The 23,721-nt window shown below is 42.8% G+C and overlaps 3 protein-coding genes across 3 annotated transcripts in view; 2 read left to right on the forward strand and 1 right to left on the reverse strand.

The window, feature by feature from the left end:
- Nucleotides 1-212: 212 nt before the first annotated feature.
- Nucleotides 213-4,589, reverse strand: dnajc16 (DnaJ (Hsp40) homolog, subfamily C, member 16). Its single transcript, XM_080470032.1, has 15 exons — nt 4,333-4,589; nt 3,878-4,057; nt 3,700-3,766; nt 3,281-3,605; nt 3,012-3,196; nt 2,808-2,912; nt 2,550-2,708; nt 2,343-2,473; nt 2,046-2,229; nt 1,786-1,965; nt 1,615-1,691; nt 1,270-1,350; nt 1,046-1,135; nt 785-955; nt 213-695 (listed from the first exon to the last, which is right to left on the reverse strand). Exons 2-15 carry the CDS (start codon nt 4,045-4,047, stop codon nt 248-250), a joined length of 2,373 nt encoding a protein of 790 aa, XP_080326158.1. The 5' UTR covers nt 4,048-4,057; nt 4,333-4,589; the 3' UTR covers nt 213-247.
- Nucleotides 4,471-9,046, forward strand: casp9 (caspase 9, apoptosis-related cysteine peptidase; the record flags this gene model as incomplete). The annotated part of the gene is made up of 10 exons (XM_080469160.1): nt 4,471-4,971; nt 5,059-5,269; nt 5,937-6,020; nt 6,099-6,157; nt 6,246-6,422; nt 6,515-6,604; nt 7,226-7,373; nt 7,477-7,665; nt 7,771-7,880; nt 7,980-9,046. 10 exons carry the CDS (start codon nt 4,471-4,473, stop codon nt 8,085-8,087), a joined length of 1,677 nt encoding a protein of 558 aa, XP_080325286.1. The 3' UTR covers nt 8,088-9,046.
- A 1,351-nt stretch (nt 9,047-10,397) lies between these two features.
- Nucleotides 10,398-23,721, forward strand: part of LOC308113638 (uncharacterized protein) — a 28,368-nt gene continuing 15,044 nt past the window's right edge. Inside the window, exons 1-16 of the mRNA XM_080470033.1 lie at nt 10,398-10,788; nt 10,861-10,893; nt 10,975-11,034; nt 12,709-12,844; nt 13,002-13,111; nt 13,423-13,467; nt 13,568-13,700; nt 13,794-13,897; nt 14,172-14,196; nt 20,507-20,634; nt 20,756-20,800; nt 21,735-21,870; nt 22,677-22,786; nt 22,878-22,922; nt 23,058-23,190; nt 23,274-23,377. Of these exons, the coding sequence (XP_080326159.1) occupies nt 10,764-10,788; nt 10,861-10,893; nt 10,975-11,034; nt 12,709-12,844; nt 13,002-13,111; nt 13,423-13,467; nt 13,568-13,700; nt 13,794-13,897; nt 14,172-14,196; nt 20,507-20,634; nt 20,756-20,800; nt 21,735-21,870; nt 22,677-22,786; nt 22,878-22,922; nt 23,058-23,190; nt 23,274-23,377 (1,372 nt within the window). The 5' untranslated portion in view covers nt 10,398-10,763. The remainder of the gene's footprint in view (nt 10,789-10,860; nt 10,894-10,974; nt 11,035-12,708; nt 12,845-13,001; nt 13,112-13,422; nt 13,468-13,567; nt 13,701-13,793; nt 13,898-14,171; nt 14,197-20,506; nt 20,635-20,755; nt 20,801-21,734; nt 21,871-22,676; nt 22,787-22,877; nt 22,923-23,057; nt 23,191-23,273; nt 23,378-23,721) is intronic.

Genomic DNA, 23,721 nt, shown 5'->3' on the forward strand with positions numbered 1-23,721 from the left:
GAGCAGCAGAATGATCATGTGCTGGAATGAAGTATGGGCACCACAGTTGAAAACAGCATGCGATGAGTGCAGGAGGTTCACACAGTAGTTGGACTGAAAATTTGTAGACTTAAAAAAAAGAAATATATATATATATATATGTATATATATACCAGCAAATATGTTGAATGCAAAATATAGAAAGGCAGCTCTCGCCTGACTTCGATAACGAATGGAATCCTTTGAGTGTGACAGTAAATAAATGTGTCTATTTACAGGGGGTGATCTTGTCTATCCCGGGCCAGGTGGGGATGTAGTAGCGAGGCAACGTGCCCTCCATGAGCCTCTCCATCCACAGCCCCAGACGGTCCAGTTTGTGGTGGATCTGCAGGGTCGATATGCTGCGAGATCGACTGGACCTGCGCGGCGGGTGGTCGTCACGGGCGCTGGACCTCGACCGGCCCCCCGAGGCGCCCCCTTCGTCCTCCGACGACCTGTTGTCGTGGTCCTCCCCGGTGTAGACGGGCCTGAACAGACACAGGTACTTCTTGTAGCCGTTGAGCGCCAGCACGTAGCCGGTGTAGTCCATCTTGCGGCTCCTGGCGTCGTCCTCGTCGGCGTCGATCTGCATGGCGTCCTGGGCGTACTCCAGCAGCGTGGTCATCCACTGGCCGTGCTTGTCGATGTTCAGGAAGGAGAAATGCAGAGTCATGCTCCTGGGGAGAATGACGAGAGGAACCCGCGTTGATTAGGCTTCTATGAATAATCTGCACTTCATTTGCTCCGCGGGAGACTCTGGGCTCACCCGGTGAAGGAGTACACCTCTTTGGCGAACTTGCTGAGCAGGATGTTCTTGGAGGCGTCGGTGAGCACCAGCACGATGTTCATGTGTCCCGGCCTCAGCTTCACCAGGTTACTGATGTAAGTGATGTCCGTCAGCTCGGTCACCTCCACAAAATTCTTCTTGGGGGGACGACTGGATTCAACGAAACGAGGAGAAAGCTTGAACACGCAACTGTGAAATTTCACACTGTGAGGTGTGTTGGCATTAAGAATGCATTCTTGCCTGGAGGTACCGCTGGTCCCCGATGAGCCATTTTCTGCTTTTGTTCCATCTTTAGCCTTTGGTTTTGTCTGCTTATCGTCACTGGAGTCACTAGAAAAACACACACAGGGAAGTCCCAGGGGACATGGGCAGAGCATATAACAGCATAATCACTTTGATTTTCCTCCAGCTTTCTTTACACATTCCTCCGTCTAAAAACTGTAGGGAATGTGTGTTTCACCAACCTGAAGGCCTGGATGACCACTGTACCAAACAAGATGAACAACGCAGAGAAGATGAGGGACAGAAGAGGCATCATCTCACGCCTGCAAGATATTAACAAGACGACACACGGCGTTTGGATCTCAGGTTCTTGTGAAAGAAAGCTTTCATACAAGTTACATCCTGATATCATGAAATAGCTGCTTCAGCACTTTTGCGACCAGATTTATTGAGATTTTAAGGCTTCAAATTATCCAAAATGTACAATGACTGATGGCTTATGCCTTCCCCCCCCCCCCCAAGATAGCATCAACTTTGACAGGATTGGAGTAGAAGAGTTAACTGCATCTAAAATCACTTCTACCCACCAGTTGTTATGAAGGATATCGTCAATGACTTCAGAGAGGTAATCGTAAGAGGCGTAGATCCATCGGATTACAAACATCTAGAGGGGGAGATATGAGCTCAGTGAAAGGACCTTGGGTGGAGGTTCATCTGAGAACGGGTTTGCAGGGATTTTGCTTTACAACACAACGTACGGAAGCAAACTCGTTGTTGAGCTCAGGCAGCATCGCATCGTGGATGAGGATGGACGGGTCCTTCTGCAGTCGGTCCAGCTCCTCCAGGAGACGCTGCTTGTCCTCCTCGCTGCCGTTCCAGGCTGTCACCGGCTTGTAGAACGCTTTCCCTGCAGCATTACGCCGCTCCAGGATCACAACCTGTCGGAAGAAGCATTTCATTTGATTAGCACGGAATACCAAAAACCCAGCTTTCCCTGTGGACAAGGCTGTCGGTGGACCTGCGGCGGCGACTGGGCGCTGTCTTTGTTCTGCATGAGGATGTCGCACAGCGGTTGCTGGAGGCGTTGGTAAACGTAGGCAAATCGCACAACTTCCCTGGTGTTGGCAGACGCAAATGAGAGAAAAGCCTGGTTCCCGAAAGAAAAGGTCTCTTCGTCACCCGTGATCAGCAGAACGCAGTATCTGAGGGGAAGCGGTGCGCTCAATTAGAAAAACACTTTTGCTCGATAAAGGGGTTAACAGGAAGTGTCCAACTTCTTTCATTTGCATTTCGCATGAAAGGTCCGCGTTCTTACTTCCGTCGTCTGTGAAACTGTTTGACGGGACACAGCTCGTCAAAGAGCTTCTGATTGACGAGCCGCGGCGCCAGGAGAAACTTGTTGTTGGACATGAACTCTTCGATGATTTGCTTTTTCATTCCTTTTGCCTGCAGAGAGAGCAGAGAAAGTTTGGAAGACGTGCAACTAATGCGTCTGCGCAGGCTGCGCCACGCTTTGCTTTACCTGTATGATATCAGCGGGCTTGTCCGTGTTCTCTTTGAAGACCAGCATGGTCGGAGCATAAGTGTTAATATTAAACTCTTTCTGCAGGTTCGCCGTCTCAGAGAGGCCCTGGTCCACGTAGCCAAACTGCAGGTAGTCCTTGTAAGCAAAAGCTGTCAGCTGTAGAAACACAGTAATGGATGATTGACATGTTAGTATTAACACGGCAAGCTTGTCTAAATGTTTCCCTCGGGTGTATAAATAAAGGGAAGAGCCAACCTTGTATAGTAAAGGAACTGCGGGCACTTGGTCGAACAGAAGCACATGTGGCTTGTTGAGCTCGTGCCAGCTGTTCAAGAACTGCAGGTCATTTTTGTCGGTGACCTGGATTATTGAAAACAGGAAGCGTGCGTAAGTGTGCTATGCTTGGTTAAATCCTGCATATTAACGCGCTCGTTTTCGCGCTGCGCGACGCGCGCTCACCCGCTCCACCAGCCGCTGAGGAAGAAGATCCTCCACAAACTGCCTCAGGTGCTCCTTGGCTACGGCGTAATGGAAAAACGTCACCTTGCCGTTGATGACTCCCAGTATGGACGGCGTGCGGTGGGCTCCGAGGTGATTCGCCAAACGTCTCTCGTAGCCCACATCCACGACGCCAATTCCAACTCCTATGAATGGAATGTACACAAGAGCACGTCAACCTGCTGATTCCAGCACCCGCTGAATAAATATGAAAAACTGTTGAGACTAACCCAGACTCTCCATCTCCTGCACCACCTCCTTCCACACAGGCTCGATGTGGATGCAGCTGAAGCACCAGTCAGACGTGATCTTGATCAGGTAGGGTCTCTTGTAGCTGTCGGGGACCACGTTGTTGACGTACTGGTTAAAGTGCAAGGTGTACTTGCCGTCGGTGAAGTCTCTGTGGTTCTTGCTGTTGAATGGAAAGTTGAAGAAGGACTCGTCGAAGTAGAAGCCGTCGTGACGATTGCCATATCTACTGTTGCCGTACGGCTGAGTGTCGTCAGTCTGCCCATAGCGGTCGTAGTTGGCACGCTTGTCCTCGCTGGACAGGATCTAGATTTGAGGACGACCAAAAAAAAATTAAAAGTCAAGTTTTTACCAAAGAGGTACAGCAGGCAGATAGATTCCAGTTTAAATGAGAGCTCACCTCATAGGATTTGGTGATCTTGATAAACATGTCCTCAGCACCTGGGTTTTTGTTTTTGTCAGGATGCCTTGAGAAGAAGATCATTAGTTAACAACACACTAAATAAATGCTAGAACATAGAGAAACGGGTGTCCTGGGGGGGGGGGGGGGGGGGGGGGGGGGGGGGGGGGATGTTTACCACTCTTTGGCCAGGCGCTTGTAGACCTTCTTGATCTCAGCCTGGCTCGCGCTCCTGGTCACTCCTAATATTTTGTAAGGGTCCATCTCAGGCCCGGCGTGGGTGGATGCTGCCAGCAGCGAGAGGACCACCACCGCAGCCAGCGGGAGGGACATCTTTGACCCCGCCATCACAGTTCCCCTTTAAAACACATTAGGAGATCTGTCACACCAAGACAGCGAGAAAAGATGGTGACACAGACTCGAGGAGAGAAAGCTTGTCCTCCACTCCCGGTGGCCGTGCAGTAATACAACGTGAAGCGAGCTGGGGATCTCGTTATAGCATGCTAACTGCAGAAGCAGGGCGAGCTGTCATGTTACTACGCCGCTCCGGCGGGATGAAGCGCAGATTTCCAGCCTCCTGTTGGGGTTATTATCGATGCCACCGGGGCAGGACGTGTCTCCGCACTCAGTCACCTCAAGCAGACGCGCTCAGCCGCCACGACGCCACATATCAGGCGGCGCTCCTGACCCCCTTCAGCTGCTCCTCCAGGAGAAAGCTGATGACAACCTGCTGCCGTGAGGCAGGAGTAAGGAGGAGGAGGAGGATGGAGGATGGAGGATGAGGGGAGGCGCCGCCAGCCACGAAAGTCATTTTGGGAGATGAAGTGTATTTGTGCGCTTCGCCGCTGTGCGTTCGGTTTGTTGTTTGGCGCGCCGCGCCATTTTAGAACGCGAGTTACAACTGGCTCCTTTACGATAGCGACGCGCTGTAACAAAATCAAGCGCACCCTGTTTGCCGAACTCGAGTCTCTAGTGAATGGACCAATCAGTGGCTGCGGTGATGTAAACACGGAAGTAGAGAACGCAACCGAAAGAAGTAAACGAACTCCTGGTATTTGTTCATTCTTTCTCAGCGGTGTTGACGCATATTACATTAGCTTCAGCTTTTTGTGTTATTTCGTTGACGATCGTAAGTCGTCAATGGAGGAAACACACAGAAACATCCTTCGTAGGAACAGAATTAACCTGGTGACACACCTGAATCCGTCTGCTCTCTATGACGGCCTCCTTGAAAAGGGAGTTTTCACCCAGGACATGATAGAAGAGATACAAGTAAGTCGGCTACGCTGATGTCTTTGCATTTTTGAAATCTGAAGCAGGCAGATGACGGTCCACATGTGACATGTCTCTCCCTGTCAGAGCTCCGGGACCAGACGAGACCAGGCCAGGCAGCTGGTCCGGGATTTGGAGACCCGGGGGAGTCGAGCCTTCCAACTATTTCTGGAGTGCCTTCAGGAGACGGGTCAGCTCAGTTTGGCAGGGATCCTGCTGAATGGAGCTCCAGCAGGTCAGCTGCAGCCTGCAGCACCGACACCGGTTCCCCGTCCTGTCATCCAGCCTCTGCCAGTCAGTAAGTGTGTAATGATATTATTATTCACATTCATAATACAAGAGCCAGATTTGTGCAGTCGGTGGTTAGATTAGGTGCTATGGCGTCCACCTTCCCTAAATAGTATTAAGTTGTCAGGAGCTTCTGCCATTATATATACTGTTTCTCCAATTAGCTGTGGCATCTGTTGTTTATTAGACCGATCAGACACATGAGGGATTCACCAGTCTGTTATATTAGGAGGCAGCACGAGCCAAATCTCAAAGATGAGGTTACTTCATTCAGCACCATGAATAATCTTTAACTCCTTATTTTATATAGCGGCAATTACATCAAAGAAAAACCCGGCAATCCTACATTACACATGAACAAGCATAGATAACAGTGGGGAGGAAAAACTTACTTGGATGAAACTTCGACAGAATCAGACTGGTTGACTTCTACTGCACCAATTGGGGTTAGAAGATACTAACAGAAAAGAATAGGACAGAAATTAAGCACATTGACATGATATAGGAGCCACAGATCCAAATGTAAGAGACCCTGCATTTCCAAGTTTAATGGTATGTAATAAACTCACATTCCATTTGCTTTTAATTGTATATTGAATGTTTGAACTAACTATCACTATCCTACTACATACTACACCTTTAATGATAAACACTTTGGTGTGATTTGTGTTTTCTAGTCTCTCCAATGGATGTTCATAAGCACAACGGAGATGTCGTCCCTATTCACCCATTGCCGAGGCCCAGTACTACTCCCAGTCCATGTAAGTCATACAGGTTACTTAGATTTCTTAGTGTGGTCCGTTTGTGATGCAATACATTCAATAATGCATTTCTCGCAGCACCCGAGAGGGAGTACACACCAAGGCCACAAGGCAGAACACGACGGGACAGTATTCAGGTATTTATTTATTTAAATGATCCCTTTTGAAGTTTGAATGACATTCGGGTATTTTTGTGTCTGAATTTATTGTCTCTCAATGTGTCAGACCTATAAAATGGATGCCAGCCCCTGTGGTCATTGCCTCATCATTAACAACGTGGAGTTTCAACCTGACACTGAGCTGAGCAATCGCAAAGGCTCCAACATAGACTGTGACAAACTGGAGAGGAGATTCAAGGCACTCAACTTTATCGTTGACGTCAAGACCAATCTGAAACAAAGAGTAAGTGTCACTTCTTCAATGTCTACGTCTGAAAATGCACACGATATACAAGCTTTGCGGGTGTGTTGATGACAGATCCATCCCCATTTCAGCAAATCAAACATGAGCTGTGTGCTCTGTCGAAGAAGGACCATTCACAATTCGACTCCTGTGTGGTCATCATGCTGTCCCATGGGACTGAGGTAATGCCTGTCCTGTCCTTGTTTTCAACCCATTATGGATGTAATAATGTTTGTAATATAAGCTGTTTGACAAGGTTTCCAGGTTAAGGATTTTAGTTATTTCAGTTCATCTAATGATTCTTATTGAAACCCTAAAGTAACTTCTCTATGTTGATTTTTTTTTCACTTGACATAAAATATGTAACATCCAATCATGTAATAATGTCAAACAACATAATACCTGTCAATAATTCAATGTAATAAAGCTCATAATGTAATAACTTTCCAATCGTGTAATACGACATTAGTCAATAATGTAATGTAGTTATGACGTGATTGAATTAGCTACTAAAAAAAAATCCTTTGAAAATGAATGTATTGATACATAACTCGGGCTGCATAAAACCTTTTTATCAGGCTTTGTGTAGTTTGCTTATAAAATAATAGATATAGTAGATGGGATGGATGTCATGGTCATTCATTGAGAATACAAACTACAGCACTATCTCTCTATCAGGCAAAAAATATTCTACTAAATTGCCAAATTGTTACCTTATTCGCTATATTACATGCAGAATGGGCAAAATCATTCCATTGTTGTTTGTTTCAAAAGATGATGCGTGCCAATAATTGTGTTTGCAGGTGAGTCATAACCGCTTCCCTGGAGCAGTGTACGGTGTGGACGGACAGTTTGTCCCAGTTCAGCAAATAACAAACTACCTCAACGGCCGGCACTGCCCGTCTCTACAAGGCAAACCTAAACTGTTTTTCATCCAGGCCTGCGGAGGAGGTGTGTAACACCAAACACACCTGTCTCATGATAACACAAACTAACAGGTGCCAAATCCATTCACGGGTTGTGTAATTGGTGAGCATGTGTTTTCACCCACCAGATGAAAGAGACACAGGCTGTGAGGTGTCGCCTGATGAGGTTCAGCCATCCATCGGTGGCGTGGACGAGCAGACCGACGCCATTCCCACGTCGTCCAGCAGCGACTCTCTGAGCACGTCCGACGAACTGGATGCCCGAGCCACGTTGCCCACCTCGAGCGACATCCTGGTGTCCTATTCCACTTTCCCAGGTGTGTTTGTGGTGGACACACGCTTATTTGCTTTTTGTTTTTTTTTCTCTATTAGACACTTGCTGGGGTTTTCTCCCTAATCCTCTGAATGTTTAACAAACACAGGTTATGTTTCGTGGAGAGACACGCAGTCAGGGTCCTGGTACGTCGAGATACTCGACCGCATTCTTGAGGAAAACGCTGCTACAGAAGATCTGGGCAGAATGCTGATGATGGTGAGCCTCCACCAGAGAAAACACAAGAAATTATTAAATTCTCTGCGAACGTCTTTTATATATATATACATACAATATTTTGACTCTGTTCATTTTCAGGTGAACCACGAAGTTTCCCAGAATTCAGCTAAAGGGCTCTATAAGCAAATGCCAGGCTCTTTTAACTTCCTCCGTAAACTCTGCTACTTCCAAACCCAGCAGTCCTAGTGGAGGAGTCATGCCAAACAATGAGCTTTAATGATTTCATATCCTCCTTCAATCCAGGTGCAACGTGTCTCAACTTTTTGATCGTTGTGAGTTTTGCTGTTTCCTGATCATGTTCTTTAATGTACTTCTGATATTTATGAAATCTGGTGCTTTGTTTTTTTAATTGTTGTTTCTAAATGAACCGTTCAAGGGATTTGCATTCCCAGAATATTTGTCAGGTGAGTTATTTTACTGGGAATGAAACCAACTACATAAGTACCACCCTGCACCAGCATTGTTAAAACAGTTGTTAAATGCATTGATTTATTCAAATTAGGAGAAGTGAGTTTGAATCCTGGTGCTGAAACGCCACCACTGTGCACGACTCCTTGAGCCTTCAAATCAAACTTTCAAATCGTAATTATCGTGAGCTGAAAAGCACTCCGTCATTCAAAGTCACTAGGTGAAAATTGTGGTAGAGCCACTTATGACAGTTTGATTAAACTCATGGAAAACTCCTATCGCTTCTTTTTCGTCACAATTTCTGCTTCGACAACACATAGGTTGGAAAGATTCACTGGAAGTAAAATAATTTTATATCCTTTGGCTGGTTTGTTTCACATTACATTCATGTTAAAGTGTAAATACACGTTTTGTTGACTTTTTTTTTTTTTTTTGTATAAAAAAACGTGTAAGTCGTGCCTCCAGAGAAAAATGTGTGAACTTCATGTCTTTGATCATTTTCATTTTTGAAATAAAACGGATCGAAACTATTTGTAGTGCATCATTATGAGATAAGGAGGACCATCTACAGTTAGTATAGACCGAGAATGACTCACTTCTTTCAGAACTGGCTCACAGAAAAATGACAAGAGCAGAGTTGCTGATGATAAAAACAAAACAAAAAAAAAAAACATATGTGTAACAGCATGAAATGTCCCACAGATGTGAAATGAACACATTAAAGCTCTAACTGTTCCAAAACACACTTATAAAAACTGTTTTACCTCTCGTACATTCATACAGCTGCCATTTTTAAACTGAGGTACTGAGACATGTGTCGGACATTGGGGCGGGAGATGTAGTGGTTGTGGGTTTGGTTCCGGGTTGGCCAGTCTGTGTGTGGAGTTTCCATGTTCTCCCCTTGTGTGCAGGTTCTGTTCAGGTTACCCTGGTTTCCCCTCACAGTCCCAAAACAGAGATTTGAGGTAATTGGTGACTCTGAATTGCCCAAAGGTGTGACTGTGTGAATATGATAGCTCAACACCTAAATAACCTTAAATCCATGTTGATTGAGGAAACAGGAGTACCTGGATTAAAACCACATATGTGCAGAGAGAACATGCAAAGAGTGCTAAATACATTATTAAATTGTTCCCATAATGAAACACAGGAGGAGCGGTGAAGCTGCTTTGTGTTTTTACACAAGCAGAAATGTAGAATTATTTACTACTTTGTATTATCTTGTCTTTATAGAATTTCTTCACATTTCGTTTAGTGTTTACTTTACTTGTTTTGAACTTTGAATCTAGAGAAAACACTCCCATGGGACAACGTTCACTCCACACAGACCAGAAAAGAGACGCTCTCGCTCCACGTCCGTCACTTCAGTCCACACTGAGATATTATTTCACAGGGAACGTGTTGGGCCCGTGCTTGGCTTGAACCAGCGAGAGAATAACCACATTATACAGTCCGATTTCAAAACTCAAGTTTAGATTATTTATTGGAGAGAGAGAAGCATCCTGCAGACGCCTGGTGTCAGCTGTTGAAATAGTTCTGTTTACTATTTCCCAATGAATGCAGTTCAAAAGGACATGGTCTGTATTAGTAATCATTAACTGTCACAGACAGTAGCTCACATGTCAGTCATCTGATGGATTTCAATAGAATAGAGCAGAATAGGACAGAAATACTATATTTTTCCCGGAGGGAAATTCCTTTGAGCTTTGCTCCTCATGCAACAAAGAGAAAAGAAAGTTGAGCATCAATCATTTTTAATATTAATATGTGCAAAGCTTAACGGTGACGGAACAGAAGCACAGAAAGGAAGAAATCAGCCAAAACACAGCAAATACTATTGACAGGGAGGAGCTCTAGAGTCTTATGGCCACAGGAATGAAGGACGTTGAGTCTGTTGACAGACCTCAGTTTGGGATGGATCCTCCCTGAGACCAACATTTGAAACATTTCAAAAAGAAAATTAAAAAAAACCTAATAAATCCCAAAACTGCTTTGAAGAAATTCTTCTTAATTCCCCCTTCAACTAAAGTGGTATTTCCCATCCCTGGTTCTGTGTTTGATATCTGCCACCTCCAGCACTCGTGATTCAAACACAGATTGTTATCAAGTTGCCACAGGGTTCATTTGTCTCAGGTGTGTTTTCAGCCACGAGACATCAAGAACGGGCAGGGCAGGTGTCCTCCAGGACCACGGCAGGATAACGTACCACTGCGTGAAAGACTTTGAACCGCTCCAGGATGCCGAGTGTTTGCACTCACATTGGATGTCTGCCATTGCTCCCTCGTGGGATTGTCCTGTTATTCCAAGTTTCACAAAATCACAGCCAACTAAACAAGTCACACAGGAGTCGGATTCACGTATATGTTACACGAGCAGAGCGTGTCCTAGATTCAGATCCATTTAAACCGTCTGCTCCCACCATCAGCCTCGCAAAGCATTGAGTCTGGAGGAGCCATGCTTTTCTACAGCGCCACCGTCTGTAAGTGTGACCACCGCAAAGCCACTTTTTGTGTCCTATGGTAACAATTAAATGGGTATTTTACATTTTCAGTGCTGGCAGCGACCTGTCTGCTCCTACATGCAGGTAAATATCCGTGTGTGTTTGTGGTCTGAGGATACAACTACACAACTTAACTGCTATTTCTCTCATTCCTGTCTCTTTTAGAAGCGGCCTCAGAGATAATGACCTCCTGTGAGAACTTCTCTGTGCATCGTCTGAGCTGCGGTATGATTATTTCCTCAGACTTCTGATGCGTTAAACGAACAGCTCTTCTACTCTCTTTTGTGAGAGATTCACTCCCATTAACAATCTAAATGAGCCTATGTTTTTCTACAAAATCAATGTACGCTCGTTTTGGAGTTTATAAAAGGTGGAAACATTCATATCATGAATGAAAGTCAAACCTTTTAATTCAAAGATTGAACTCTGTGCAACAAGGACGTCAGTACGATATGTGCCAATCAAAAACTTTAAACTTAAAAATGTTATTTTTATAAATGTTGAACTTCAGAAATAATTGAAATGGTCTTTAATGCCCGAGCAACAGTGTCCAACTGTCCAGGTAAACTAAACGTGTTTCTGTATAAGAGCAGAGGCTGCCGGTTGTAGTTTTCTGAGTTCAAGCACTGTTTTTGACATGCATTTAAAATATGAGTGCATCCATCAAGTGCCTTTTAACTGAGAAGAGAAAATGTTTTGTGAACGTTTGTTGGCAAAAGGCTTTTTGCTAAATAAAGTGTTGCCGCAGTAAAGTGCTGGGAACTGCGATGTTTTTTTTCTCCTCTTCAGTTCCTCCCAACTGACAAAAGGTTTCCATTTGCTGGTAACTGATGATTCTAAATTGACCGTGGATTTAAACTGGATTACGTGATCGTGATGGATCAGGAAGCTGTAAAGTACTGATGGGAATTCTCACTTCTTTAGGAGAGACGGTTCATATGGCTCAACTCAATTTAAAGAATCTTCCTCTGATTCTTGGTTGTGTAAATTTATTCATTCCCCCCGAAATCATGTAAAATTAAGTGTAAAATGTTTAAATTCACTTTCAAGAGTCGGCTCTTAGAGCCGTTTTGTCCCTGACCAGCACAATGCGATGGCATAGAATGGGTGTGCAATGATTTCTAAAACCATTTTTTTTTTTTTAACAATTTTAACTGAAACAGTTTAAATCGCGGAAATCTGCATACAAACATAAAATAGTTAAAACTGTTTTTATAGAAGAAGCCTAAATACCTAAAATATCTAAAATCACCAAAAACTGCTCAACGATATAAAATGGTTTTAAAAAAAGGTTTAAACAATTAAAAATGCAGAAAAAGAGACTTAAACACATACAAAGGCGAAATAGCTAAAGCTGTTTTTAAGAAAACTTTTAAATGACAAAAAAGCCCTAACATTATCAAGAAATAAAATCATTAAAAACTGCTTAAAAATTTGAAATACTTAAAACTGTTCTCAAAAATGGCCAAAACAGACAAAATGGCTAAAGCAACTAAAACCATTAGAGACAATGAAAGTGACTCAAATAGCTAAACTCGCTGAAACAACTAACATTTGTAGCTAAGAAAAAAGCTAAAACTCTAATAAAGTTTTTATTGTTTGGAAACGTGATTATTGAAGTTCTTGAATGGAACGTGTGTGTGTGTGTGTGTGTGTTGCATGATACTAAACAGTTTTTTATGTAAAGTAACACAAATTCATGACCAGTTAAATCTTATTACAAAATTTGAACTTTCAGTGTACAATGAAAAATCAGTACATTTTCAGCATGGATCCAAAGTTATTTCCCTGAAACTATTAGTGACCGATAAACAAGAAGCAGGTACTCCGACTTGACAGTGATGCAACATAAATCATTAATTCACCCACTCCCCTGTCATGGTTCCCTCTTTGGAGCAGACATTGGAGTGATCAGTGTTGAGGCCGTGCTGTATGGACGAGCAGACCGGGTGACCTGCAGCACTGGGAGACCTCCAGATGAGGTGACTAACACAGACTGCTCTCTGACGGGTGCCATGGACATTGTCAAGAAAAGGTACGATGTCATGCAGAGAAGCCGCTGGCTGTCTTAACCATGACAATTAAGTTGTTATTGCACTTGTTGCTTGTCTTTGACTGTGATCCTGCCTCAAACTTAACCCTCTGCCTTTTTTTTCTTTTTGAGCGTACTTTGATTTTTCCTGTGTGCATAGATGTGATGGGAAGAAGGTCTGTGAACTCAGCGCCAATATCTTCACTGCACCTGATCCGTGCAAAGGCACCTTCAAGTACCTGCAGACCAAATACACCTGCTTACCAGCAAGTCAGTCACGGCTCTGCACTAATCTATGCACGGATTTTCTGATTGAAATGCACACATCCTCTGCAATTACTTACACAATTTGCGAATCCTCACCTTTATTTCCATTCCAGGCTCAATTTAAATGCATTTGCTCGGTTGCCTTGCAGCCTTTTGTATAGTTATGGCACATACGCAGGTCTTTTTGATATAACCTTGATGAGGTTTAATGGTTTTAACATTGAGAGGTGGAGGTATGATTTCTGAACACAAAAGTCATTAGGTGGGTGTGGGGTGGTTAAGGCATTTTTACCGAGCATAATTCTTTGTTACAGTCCACCGCGTGACGTGTGAGCACTCTGTGGCACACCTCCAGTGTGGTGAGACGGCATTCTCATCTTATATGGCACTTCTGGCAAAAATTACAGCACGGACCACATTTAACTTGAGATAATGAACACGTGCATCTCTCTTTCTCAGATGAAGGACTAGTGATTTCAGTTCATGCGGCTGATTATGGACGCCGTGACCGGTCCACATGCTCCTATGCACGGCCGGACACTCAGCTCCAAAACACTGAATGTTTTCACGCAACCAGCGAAGTTGCAAACAGGTGCAGCTAACACGCCCCTCATATTAAAGTAGATGGATAATGTACCCACAGTCTGTCAAACGTGTTATCTTATTTATATCCCTGTCTGCACAGCTGCAATAGGGAAAACTCTTGCAGTATCAAAGCAAGCAACTCGGTGCTTGGGGACCCCTGTCACGGCACCTTCAAGTACCTGGAGGTGGCTTACACTTGCCATTGTAAGTAAACTGAAAAGGTCTTTGACCTTCGTTTGTATATTGACTCATTGTGCAAAAGTAGCGTCAATCTTTGGAGGGAAGCAGAAACATATCAGCAGGACTCTTTGCAATGATTAAATATAGTAATATGTGTCCTGTTTATTTTCTAAGAAGATGTGCTAGTGGAAAAATATTACAACTTTAGCTTACTATCATCATCAAAAAATTTTTTTTTTTAAATCTGGAAAAAGTTTCCCTGAAGTGTCCCAGTCTTTTGTTTTTTTTTCTTCTCCAGATCCTGATGTCCCTGAAGAAGAGACGTCCATATGAACGCGATCGAATCAATAGTGTCAATCAGCTTTCAAATAAACGCATGCTGATTCTGTCTTATGTGTCATGTCAGTTTGTCGTTGGGTCGTACTAGTTTAAGGCTCCATTTACACAAAGTTTTTAAGTGAAAATGGAAAACTTTCGTTGCCTTTTGGGAGTCTGTTTACAGCACTAACCCGTGGCCTGGCATGCTAATGACTTAATTTTCAGAGTTTCTGCCATTTTCAACTAAATGGACATCATTTTCAAAATGCTGCTGATAAGAAACTTTTTCGAAACGAAAGCAAAAATTTAGTTTACTGGAAAACTAATTCTTCCTTTGCTGAATCTCTCTCTCTCTCTCTCTCTCTCTCTCTCTCTCTCTCTCTCTCTCTCTCTCTCTCTCTCTCTCTCTCTCTCTCTCTCTCTCTCTATATATATATATATATAATTAAAAATCCATTTTTAATTTAAATTACCCTGTCCATAGTTGAGCTACTTTATGTCTTTATAAAACATATGTTTTTAATCCTACATGCTTTTTTTGTTGTTTTTTTTCCCCGCCACAATTTCAAACTATGTGTCTTTATGTGTAAAAATACATTACTATTCATCCTAGGTCACTGAAATGTTACAAATAATTCACTTCTTATAATAAGTCTTCTAAGTGGGAATCGTCTATCTGGGAAGACACCCTGCAGGTACTTCCTTGTTTGCATATCAACAGGCTATTGCCTCTGAGTGGCACCAAAGCAAAATGGTGGCTGAAGCACATGGTTGAAAGCAAAGCTATTGTCTCTAACATTGAACCTAAAATGGCAGACTACATGAAATAATTAACAAGTGACAATAATCCAACAAATCTGTTTGCAGTCTGTCATGAAGACTTTTAAATTCTCTCTTTCAAAGTATGTATTTGTTTCACATGTATAGTGAGCATTCCATGGTACATTTAGACGAAGCAGCAAAAGAGAAAAGACAAAGAGGTTTCATTGATAAAAGCTTCTGTGAGTTTTTAACTGCTTGTTTGCGATTGTCACAGTTATAATTACAAAAAAAATTAAATCTCACTTTCAAGAGTCTGATCCGTCTAAGTGGTCAAAACGTCTGTCTATGAGTTTCTATTTAAATCTGCTTATTGCTTTTTCATGTGCTGTTGCTTGATGTTTGTCAAATGTATACTGCAATTGCATTTTGTTCTGTTCTTCAGCTCAGGCATACTATGTGTTTATTTTTAATGGGCTCGTTTTGCAAAGGAGGAACCCGTTGCCATCTTTGAAAATGTTTTGGACAGTATGAGAGTGACCTCATGGATTAAATGTAATGAGAAATAGTATAATTACAAACGAGGCACAAACAGACACACAAAACAACGATGGATATATAACACAATGAACATGAGCATCTACAATAAGAAAAACAAAATCTGACAAAAGAAGCTAAATTATCCAGCAGAACCTTCTTTTAAGTGACAAAAACTTGGCAATAACAACACAAGTGTTTCTGTTTGACAGTCCATGAGTGTATCTGTGTTTTGCAAGGGCATGTGTGTGTTTGCGGGTATCTGACACCGAGCTCTGCAAGTAAACATTAAGTAATCTTCATAGTTATTGCTTCATAATTTGAGAGAAACTTGAATAAAACCCTGTGAAGAATTCTCTCTGCAACAATGCAAAAGTCACAATAATCTGAGCCTACAGAAGGGGGTCACAACACAACTTTATGTTTTTGAAATTTTGAAATATGTTTGATTTTTAGAAATGTGTTTCATCATATCATATCATACGTGAATGGCACTTAAAGTTTTAAAAGCTATTTAATTCATCTTTCATCACACACAGCAATGTACCATTTCTGTTGCTCCACCTTTGGTGAAATCCACACCCAGGGTGAGTGAGTTCCATTTAAAAACAACTGAAGAAGAAAATCCAAATAACAAGGACAAAAACACATGACTATTTTGTAAACGTGGCTTCAGTAGGAGTTCCACCACTTTGATCAGAGGTGTTGACTTCTCTCAGCTACCCGTACTATGTGAGGTACAGACAGATAAGCTCTCCATACGCATCTAACTTCAGACAGACAACTCTCCATACACATAGACAAATAGTTTTGCTACAATAATACCCCCATAGCTACCCACTGAGCAAAAAGTGGTCCAAAACACGTCTAAAGGACGTCGTCTCTATTAGGGATGTCCCGATCACACTTTTTTGCCCCCGATACCGATCCAATTTTTCAGAAATGAGTATCGGCCGATACCGATACTTTCCCGATCTGATACTCACATTGCTATTGCAAATATACTCAGTAGTCTATTTTTGGAGCAACTAAGATGTCTGAAGCTAAAAGCACTATTGGCAGAAGCTTTGTTTAGCTAGAAATTATTGTAAAACTCACTTATTGAATCAAAATTCTTCTCAGAATGACTTAAGAACTTATTTAAACTTTATTCAGTCTTAACAACAACAAAAAAACAATTACACGCTGCAGTCTTGTATCTCTTATTTATGTTAACCTAAACAACTTCACCTGGATTTTGTGGCAAATAAATTTTTTGTTAAATGAAACCCAGTGAATCCGTTTGACTAACATATAAACTATAAAAACCTACAACATAAACAGTATTCAGTAAAACCAATCGGAAGAACCCAATTCCCAATTGCCTTTAGGGGCGCTGTGACTCACCAAACACAACAAAAACGCAGAAGAAGACAGACCACAAAGAAATTTAGAAGTAGACTTCTGCACATAAACCACTATATATAACTCTAGTTTTATAGGTCTGTGGCCCCGCTCTGCCTGCTTCTAGCTTCTGCAGCTCGACCGGAGCTTGTAGTCTGTGATTGTTGTGGTTATTAGGTGACGTTGAGGACCGCGGTTGGGGGAGGAGGGGGGCGATTACGTCATCTTTTTTTCCACGGATGATCGTCTTTGCTGAGCGTACTCCGCTGCATGTTTACTTTTTAGATGTCTTATCAAATTAGTTGTGTTAAACGAAGTTCTGGTGCTCCACCTCTCGGGACTGTGGAGAAGCAAATAGTACAACTGGCCGCTGGACTAGTTTCGTTGTCAACCTTCAAATACCTCCAGACTGCTGACATTTTATCCATTCAATGGCTTTAGGCTGCTAACCTCAGTTTACGGCAGGTCACAAATGAGGCAGCTGATGTGAAAAAGATTTTTTTTTTGTTGTTTTTTTTTAGATCGGCAGGGTGATCGGCTGGATTTGCCGATTCCCGATGAGTCACAAATCACCAACATCGGCCCCGATCCGATCGGTAGATATCGGACCGATATCTACTAATCCGATCGGGACATCCCTAGTCTCTATACATCCAGAAGACGCCCTCAGACAGGCCAGAATGAAAGTTCTCTTCATTGCATTTATTTCGTGTCTCACATTGGGAATGCCTTCAGCGTGACCCCATCAGAAGCTCCTCTTGCATTCTGCCAGCCATTATTGGCTGGAATCAAGCGTGTCAGTGTCCAGGGGGCGGAGCTAACCGGGACCTAGCTAAACTGTCCACAGATGTGAGCGAAAGACTCGGTCGCCGGGCTCTTTGTGTACGGTTCGTTTCATTAGGCCGAGTGGTACCGCTCAGGCTCGTCTGTCACCAAACAGTGGCCTTGAGCTGCCGGCTGCTGAAAATAGCAATATTTTCTCCAGCTAGCCAAACAGTGGTCGCGATACACCACCAAAGTAGCCATACTTCCTCCCAGAGTAGCATTAGTCCCGCTGCACAAGCCGAGTGGTAGTGGCAACACTCCCAGCCAGGCCCCGCTTCCCCCTCGCCCCGCGAGGCTAGCGAGTGCACACGGTGCGACTAACATTAGCTTCACAGCTAATTGAACTCTGCTCGTGGACATGGCTAACCCTCCCACGGATGCAGAGGTGAAAATACAGGCGAAAACCTGTCCCTTCGGTAATAAAATATCAGACGGTGATACTCACCCAATGTGTGTGACGTGCCTCAACCTGAAACATGCCCAAGCCGCCTTTGAGTCCTCGGATGAGTGCGCATACTGTGTCTGCCTCTCCCTCAAAGCGCTCCGCCTGGCTCGCATGACGAATCTGTCCAGCGGTGACCCGGTGCTGGCAGGTGCAAGAGCCGACCGACATCCCAGTTCTGGCCCTCCAAACCGAGGCCGCTCAAAGCTGGGGAGAACAGCTCGACCTCGTCAATCCGCTACCCCAGGACATAGATGAGCTTCCTGGGACCTTCCCATGGTGCTTGATGCCCTCTCTATAAGCTAAAGCAATAGCTCCAACAAGCCAGTGGGAAAGCCTCTGTTTCGGGACTGGCTTCCCCAAGCAGTTCTGAGCCCAAGACACAAAAACCTGGTCACTTTTCCGACAGCTTTTTGTTCTGTCCATATATTAATCCCCCACCAGAAGGGTGGGGGATTAAATGACACAAGGTCAATCTGGGAGCATGACCCCTATAGCTCCAAGGGGCTGCAGCCACCAGAGGGGCTACGTGCACATTCGACCAGGGGACTCACTAGTTTATGGGCTCTTTTTAGAGGGATCTCCATTGAGGAGATGTGTGCTGCAGCAAGCTGGACATCTTTACACACCTTCGCCAGGTTCTACAGGCTTGATGTTACAGCCCCTACTTTAGCCCATTCGGTGCTTAGTGTGGGTGAGTCTCGTTGAGGCTCATTTTAAACCAGTTGACACCAGGGTAACATCTGCCCAGCAATCCGGGAACCAGGATTTCCCAATGTGAGACACGAAACGAATGCTATGAAAGAGAACTGGGGTTATGCAAGTAACCTATAGTTTTTTATACGTCTTTCTTGGATTTTGTGTGGATGTCTTTTTTGGACTTCATATGGACGTCAATGAAAATACGTTTAAAAAGAATGAGGACAGGTCATCGGTCTTTCACAGGACACACACACATAGGGGCAACTTACCATTATCAATTACAATCACATGCATGTTTTGGGAACGTGGGAGGAAACCAGAGTACCCAGAGGAAACCCATGCACACACAAGAAAACTCCACAAACACCCCCAGTTGGATTTGAACCCGCAACCTTCTGTCTCCCCTTTACAACAATGGGACAACTGACAATGCCAATTGACAGTGCTGATAAAACATTTACTCATGTACATAGTTGTATTCGCAAGATGAAAGGTTATAAAAATCAAAGTGGTGAGTTTCAATAGAGTCAAATACACGTCACGATTACGGCCTGGGCGGACGCACGTGTCTTGGACGTTTATAGACGTTGCTTGCTCAGTGGGTACACTTAGCAAAGTAGAAAAACCACTTTATTTCCACCGCCTGTTGTAGTTCATGTGCAACAAACCATCCTGCCCATTTTTTAATATCCCATAATTACGCCTTGTCTGTGTGCCTTAAGTCATTATCGGTCATCAGCTTTTGTTTGGCATCAATGATGACGGCCTCCGGCTCGTCAACAAATGGAGTAAATGGAGTAAATGGAGTAAATGGAGTAAATGGAGTAAATGGAGTAAATGGAGTGGAGTCACGGCTGTGAGGTGAAGAGATAGTTTAGAACTCGACAGAGCAGTATAAATGCAGCTGTGATTGTCCCTGGATGCATTGCTTAAGCTTTCTCCTACTACAGCCATGGCCCACATCAACCTCATCCACACACTCTGTGAGTACTGACTATCACCGCAATTGCATGTGTTCATATACAATTCAGATGCTTTCAAAGGGTTTACACTCACAATAGTACTGCAACAACTTTAATCTTACTTTGGTCACCCAAGAAGGAGCTTCATATTCTAAGTTGTATAAGTTGTTTTTTTTATCAATGACACAACAATTTTCTTTTAAGTGCCGTTCAAATAGGATTTTTCCTTCTTTTCCAGTGCTCACCGCAGTCATCTTGGCACCGATTTCAGGTAAATATGAGTCAGTGTGTTATGAGGAAGTTATATAGTATACAAACCCATTAGTTTGTCTTTGTTCTTTCAGTTGTCTTTTCAGAGAGAACAATCACCTGTGGTGATAGCAACGATGTCCATCGCCTCAGCTGCGGTATGGCTCTCATTGCTTAGAATTGTTATAATTTAGGTTTTATTCATTGTCCTTCCTTTGTCCTGTGTTCTCTGTCTTTATTTTTACATTCAGTCACTGTCTTCCCAGCTTTAATGATACTCACAGTCTTTGTCTCACATTTTCTTTACATCTTTGTAGGAATCTATCCCCATTTTCTCTCACAAATGTCCTCCCCTCACTTGTTATTCTACCCAAATATTTGGCTCCTTCCTCACTGGCTTCCTGGTTGAAGTGTCTTACTCTCACTTTATGCTATTTCTTCTTTGTCATCTCGTAGACCAAAAGTGAACTGCAAGGAGAGATTTATGATAGTGAGCTGCTATGGGCCTAAAGCCATTCGTCTTATTCCTGCCATGCAACTCAATCTGCTCTCACATGGAGAAACCAAAGATGAGACATTGATGAGTACGAGTGTTTCTAATTTATACCTTCATCAGAAAATGGTATTCTCGGTGGTAAACATGGGATTTGGTGTATGTTTTTTAGCTGTTATTTTTGTTTGTTTATTCTTCCTATTTTCATCTAGTTCTCATCGACTTTCCAAGTTCATCTGCTCGAACTACTTTTGAGTGTAAGGTTGTGCATTTGCTCCCCATTTGATCAAATAACCACAACTCTACCTCTTTCATTTTAACACACCTTGTTTAAACTGAGGTGATCAGCACTGAGTCAAACTTTTATCTCTTTATCTCTGATTGCACATTTGACCTTTGTCGAGCTTAGATACAACTTTCTCTGTTACATGAGAACATGAGGATTCCACCAAAGCATGTAAAAAAACAACAAAAAAAACAACAACTTGTGCTTCAGTTGTGTTTTTGCCCTAATTGATCCAGTATGTGCAATAATAATTCTAAAATGTAAACCCATGTGTATGATAGGTTTCACAGTTGTAGGTAATAAACATGAAAGGATTGTCACATATCTGAATTGTCAACTGTTCCACATTCTCAGTCCTTTCTGTGAAAAAAGGATTCAAACAAGGGAAAACAATCTTTTCTCAGATTTCCGAACAGAGAAGTGGAGTACTAAATAAGATGCTTCTCTTTCATTTGGAAAATAAACATACTGGTATATAGTTGTTTTCAGTGTCAAACAGTGTTTGGAGGTTCTTCTTTGTGCACATCAGTTATCATACAGTCTTTGGCTCCTCTTGTGTTTGACTCAAATTAAACTGTAATTGAACCACAGTAGATTATAGTTAGACCAGTTTTTCTCTATTTGGTTGGGGCGTATGAGAACGTGGACACAAAGCATCCACATTCCACAAATGGACCACACTGAAGGAGCAATCACACTGGGTCTGGCATTAACCTGATGGAATGCCACAAGTGTGAATACACCTTTGTGTCTTTTAATACTCTGATGAGAAAAGACGTCTTACTTTCATATTTCACATTCTTGAATAGTTGTATGACAACCTTTTCCTGGTTCATGTGGTTGGTGAAAATGTGTCGATATGCATTATGAGTAAGGATGGTCTCCTGGGCTCCTGTGTGTGACAGATATCGGCGTGATCAGGGTGCAGGCAGCACTGTATGGACGCAGAAACAGACAGACGTGCAGTGAGGGAAAATCTGAGTGGCAGCTCAGAAACACCTGGTGCTCCGCGAGGGGTGCTCTGCAACGTGTCAGGAGAAGGTATTTATTATATTTACAGTAAAGGACTGTCAATGGCAGATGATTGGTTGAAGTCTCTTATTAAGATTTATCAGGCTAGATTAGGTAACTTCTGAGTTTCTTCTTTATCTTCAAACATAATCATTTTAAATGGACAAGAAAATTCAGCATTTATAATTGATTGCTGCAAGATGCTGCAGTGAAAACTGATTGTCTCAGCAGAAACGAAAACTTATGGCAAAGCAAATTAAGGCAAGTGTGTTTATACCGCACCACTCAGACTCAAGGCAATCCACAGTGATTTATCAGGAAATAAAATAAATTCAATAAAACAAGGTGATTAAAAAGGCATAAAAGTGAAAATAAATAAAGTAAAAGCTTTATTAAGAAAAGGTAATGAAATAGATCAAATATATTGTTTGATGGAAAATCTGAGAAATTTATAGCGCTTTAATGCCTGATTAGAAAGAAGCGTGTTTGTCAGCAGGTGTTCAGGAAGTTGTTTCCACTGGTGAGGAGCCTAGGAACTAAAAGCTGCCTCACCTTGTTTCTTCTGACTCTGGGAACACTGAGTAAACATCTTCCTGAGGACCTCGGGGGTCTGCATAGTTAATCTGAGGTGTATTTAGGCCCGAGACCCATTCAAAGGCCAGAAGTAGGATTATAAAGTGCATCTTTTGACACACAGACGTGTGCACTTTTTATCATGTAAAACGTAAACATTTTCACAATGTCGTCCTTTTTCTTCGCACTAAAAACAAAGTGACATCTTTTCACAGGTCTGGTACACCTGAAATATTTATTCTATTTTTCTCACATTCCAACAGATGCGATAACAGGAAGGCGTGTGAGATAAACAGATATGATATCAGTAGATCGGACCCATGCAGAGGGATCTATAAATATATGGAGACCACCTACACCTGCCAGCCTGCAAGTCAGTATTACGTCTGCATGAAAATGACAGTGACGCAGCTTCAGATTTGTTCCATTGTGAGATGTATAATGAGAATAATGTTGTTTTACAGTTCATCTCATTGTTTGTGAGCAATCCATGGGAGTTTTACATTGTGGTAAGTTGACCTGTTCTCCTCTTTGTCCTTACGATGGCTCAACATGACAGACACGACTGCATTTGTAGTTTGTTTAATCGCTTTCTGAAAATCATCTCAAACTACTGCGTGTCACTTTTTTTCTGTTTTTGGCAGATGTAGGCCAGGTTATAGATGTCTACGGAGCCCGCTTTGGACGTGGGGACAAGGCCGTTTGTGCTTATAGACGAAGTGAACGTCAAACTAGAAATATATGGTGCACAAAACCCACCAACAAAGTAGCACAGAAGTAAGAGCAGGATCTATTGCAGCACAAGCAACATGTACAATTAAATAAAGTGTATATTTATGCATATCACACTGCATCCGCAGATGTAATGGGAAAAGAAGATGTACTATCAGAGCAAGCAGTTCAGCGTTCGGGGATCCCTGCCGTGGCACATACAAATACCTCGAGTTGGCGTACGGTTGTCAATGTAAGTCAATTACAAATCTCTTTGGCCATACTGTAATCTATATACCACCTTTAGCATTCCTCTACAAAGTTACTCATGGATTCCATCATTTTCTCGTCTTTTCCAGACCCTTCGGACTAGCTTCCTCCAAAAAGCAAACATATTCTCACGTCATATCACATGCTTTGAAAAACAGTCACACAAATAAATGTTTTGCTGCTCAGTTTTTGCTCAGTGGTTTAAGATGTAACTATTTAGTAAGACTCGTGTTCCATGCGGCTTCTGTTGTGGGCATGCTTAGTTTATTTATTACTCAACTTAAACTTCACTAACTCCTATATGTTTTTGACTGATGTCTGCTGGCT

This window comes from Lipophrys pholis (assembly GCF_963383615.2).
Source record: "Lipophrys pholis genome assembly, chromosome: 8".
NCBI lineage: Eukaryota > Metazoa > Chordata > Actinopteri > Blenniiformes > Blenniidae > Lipophrys > Lipophrys pholis.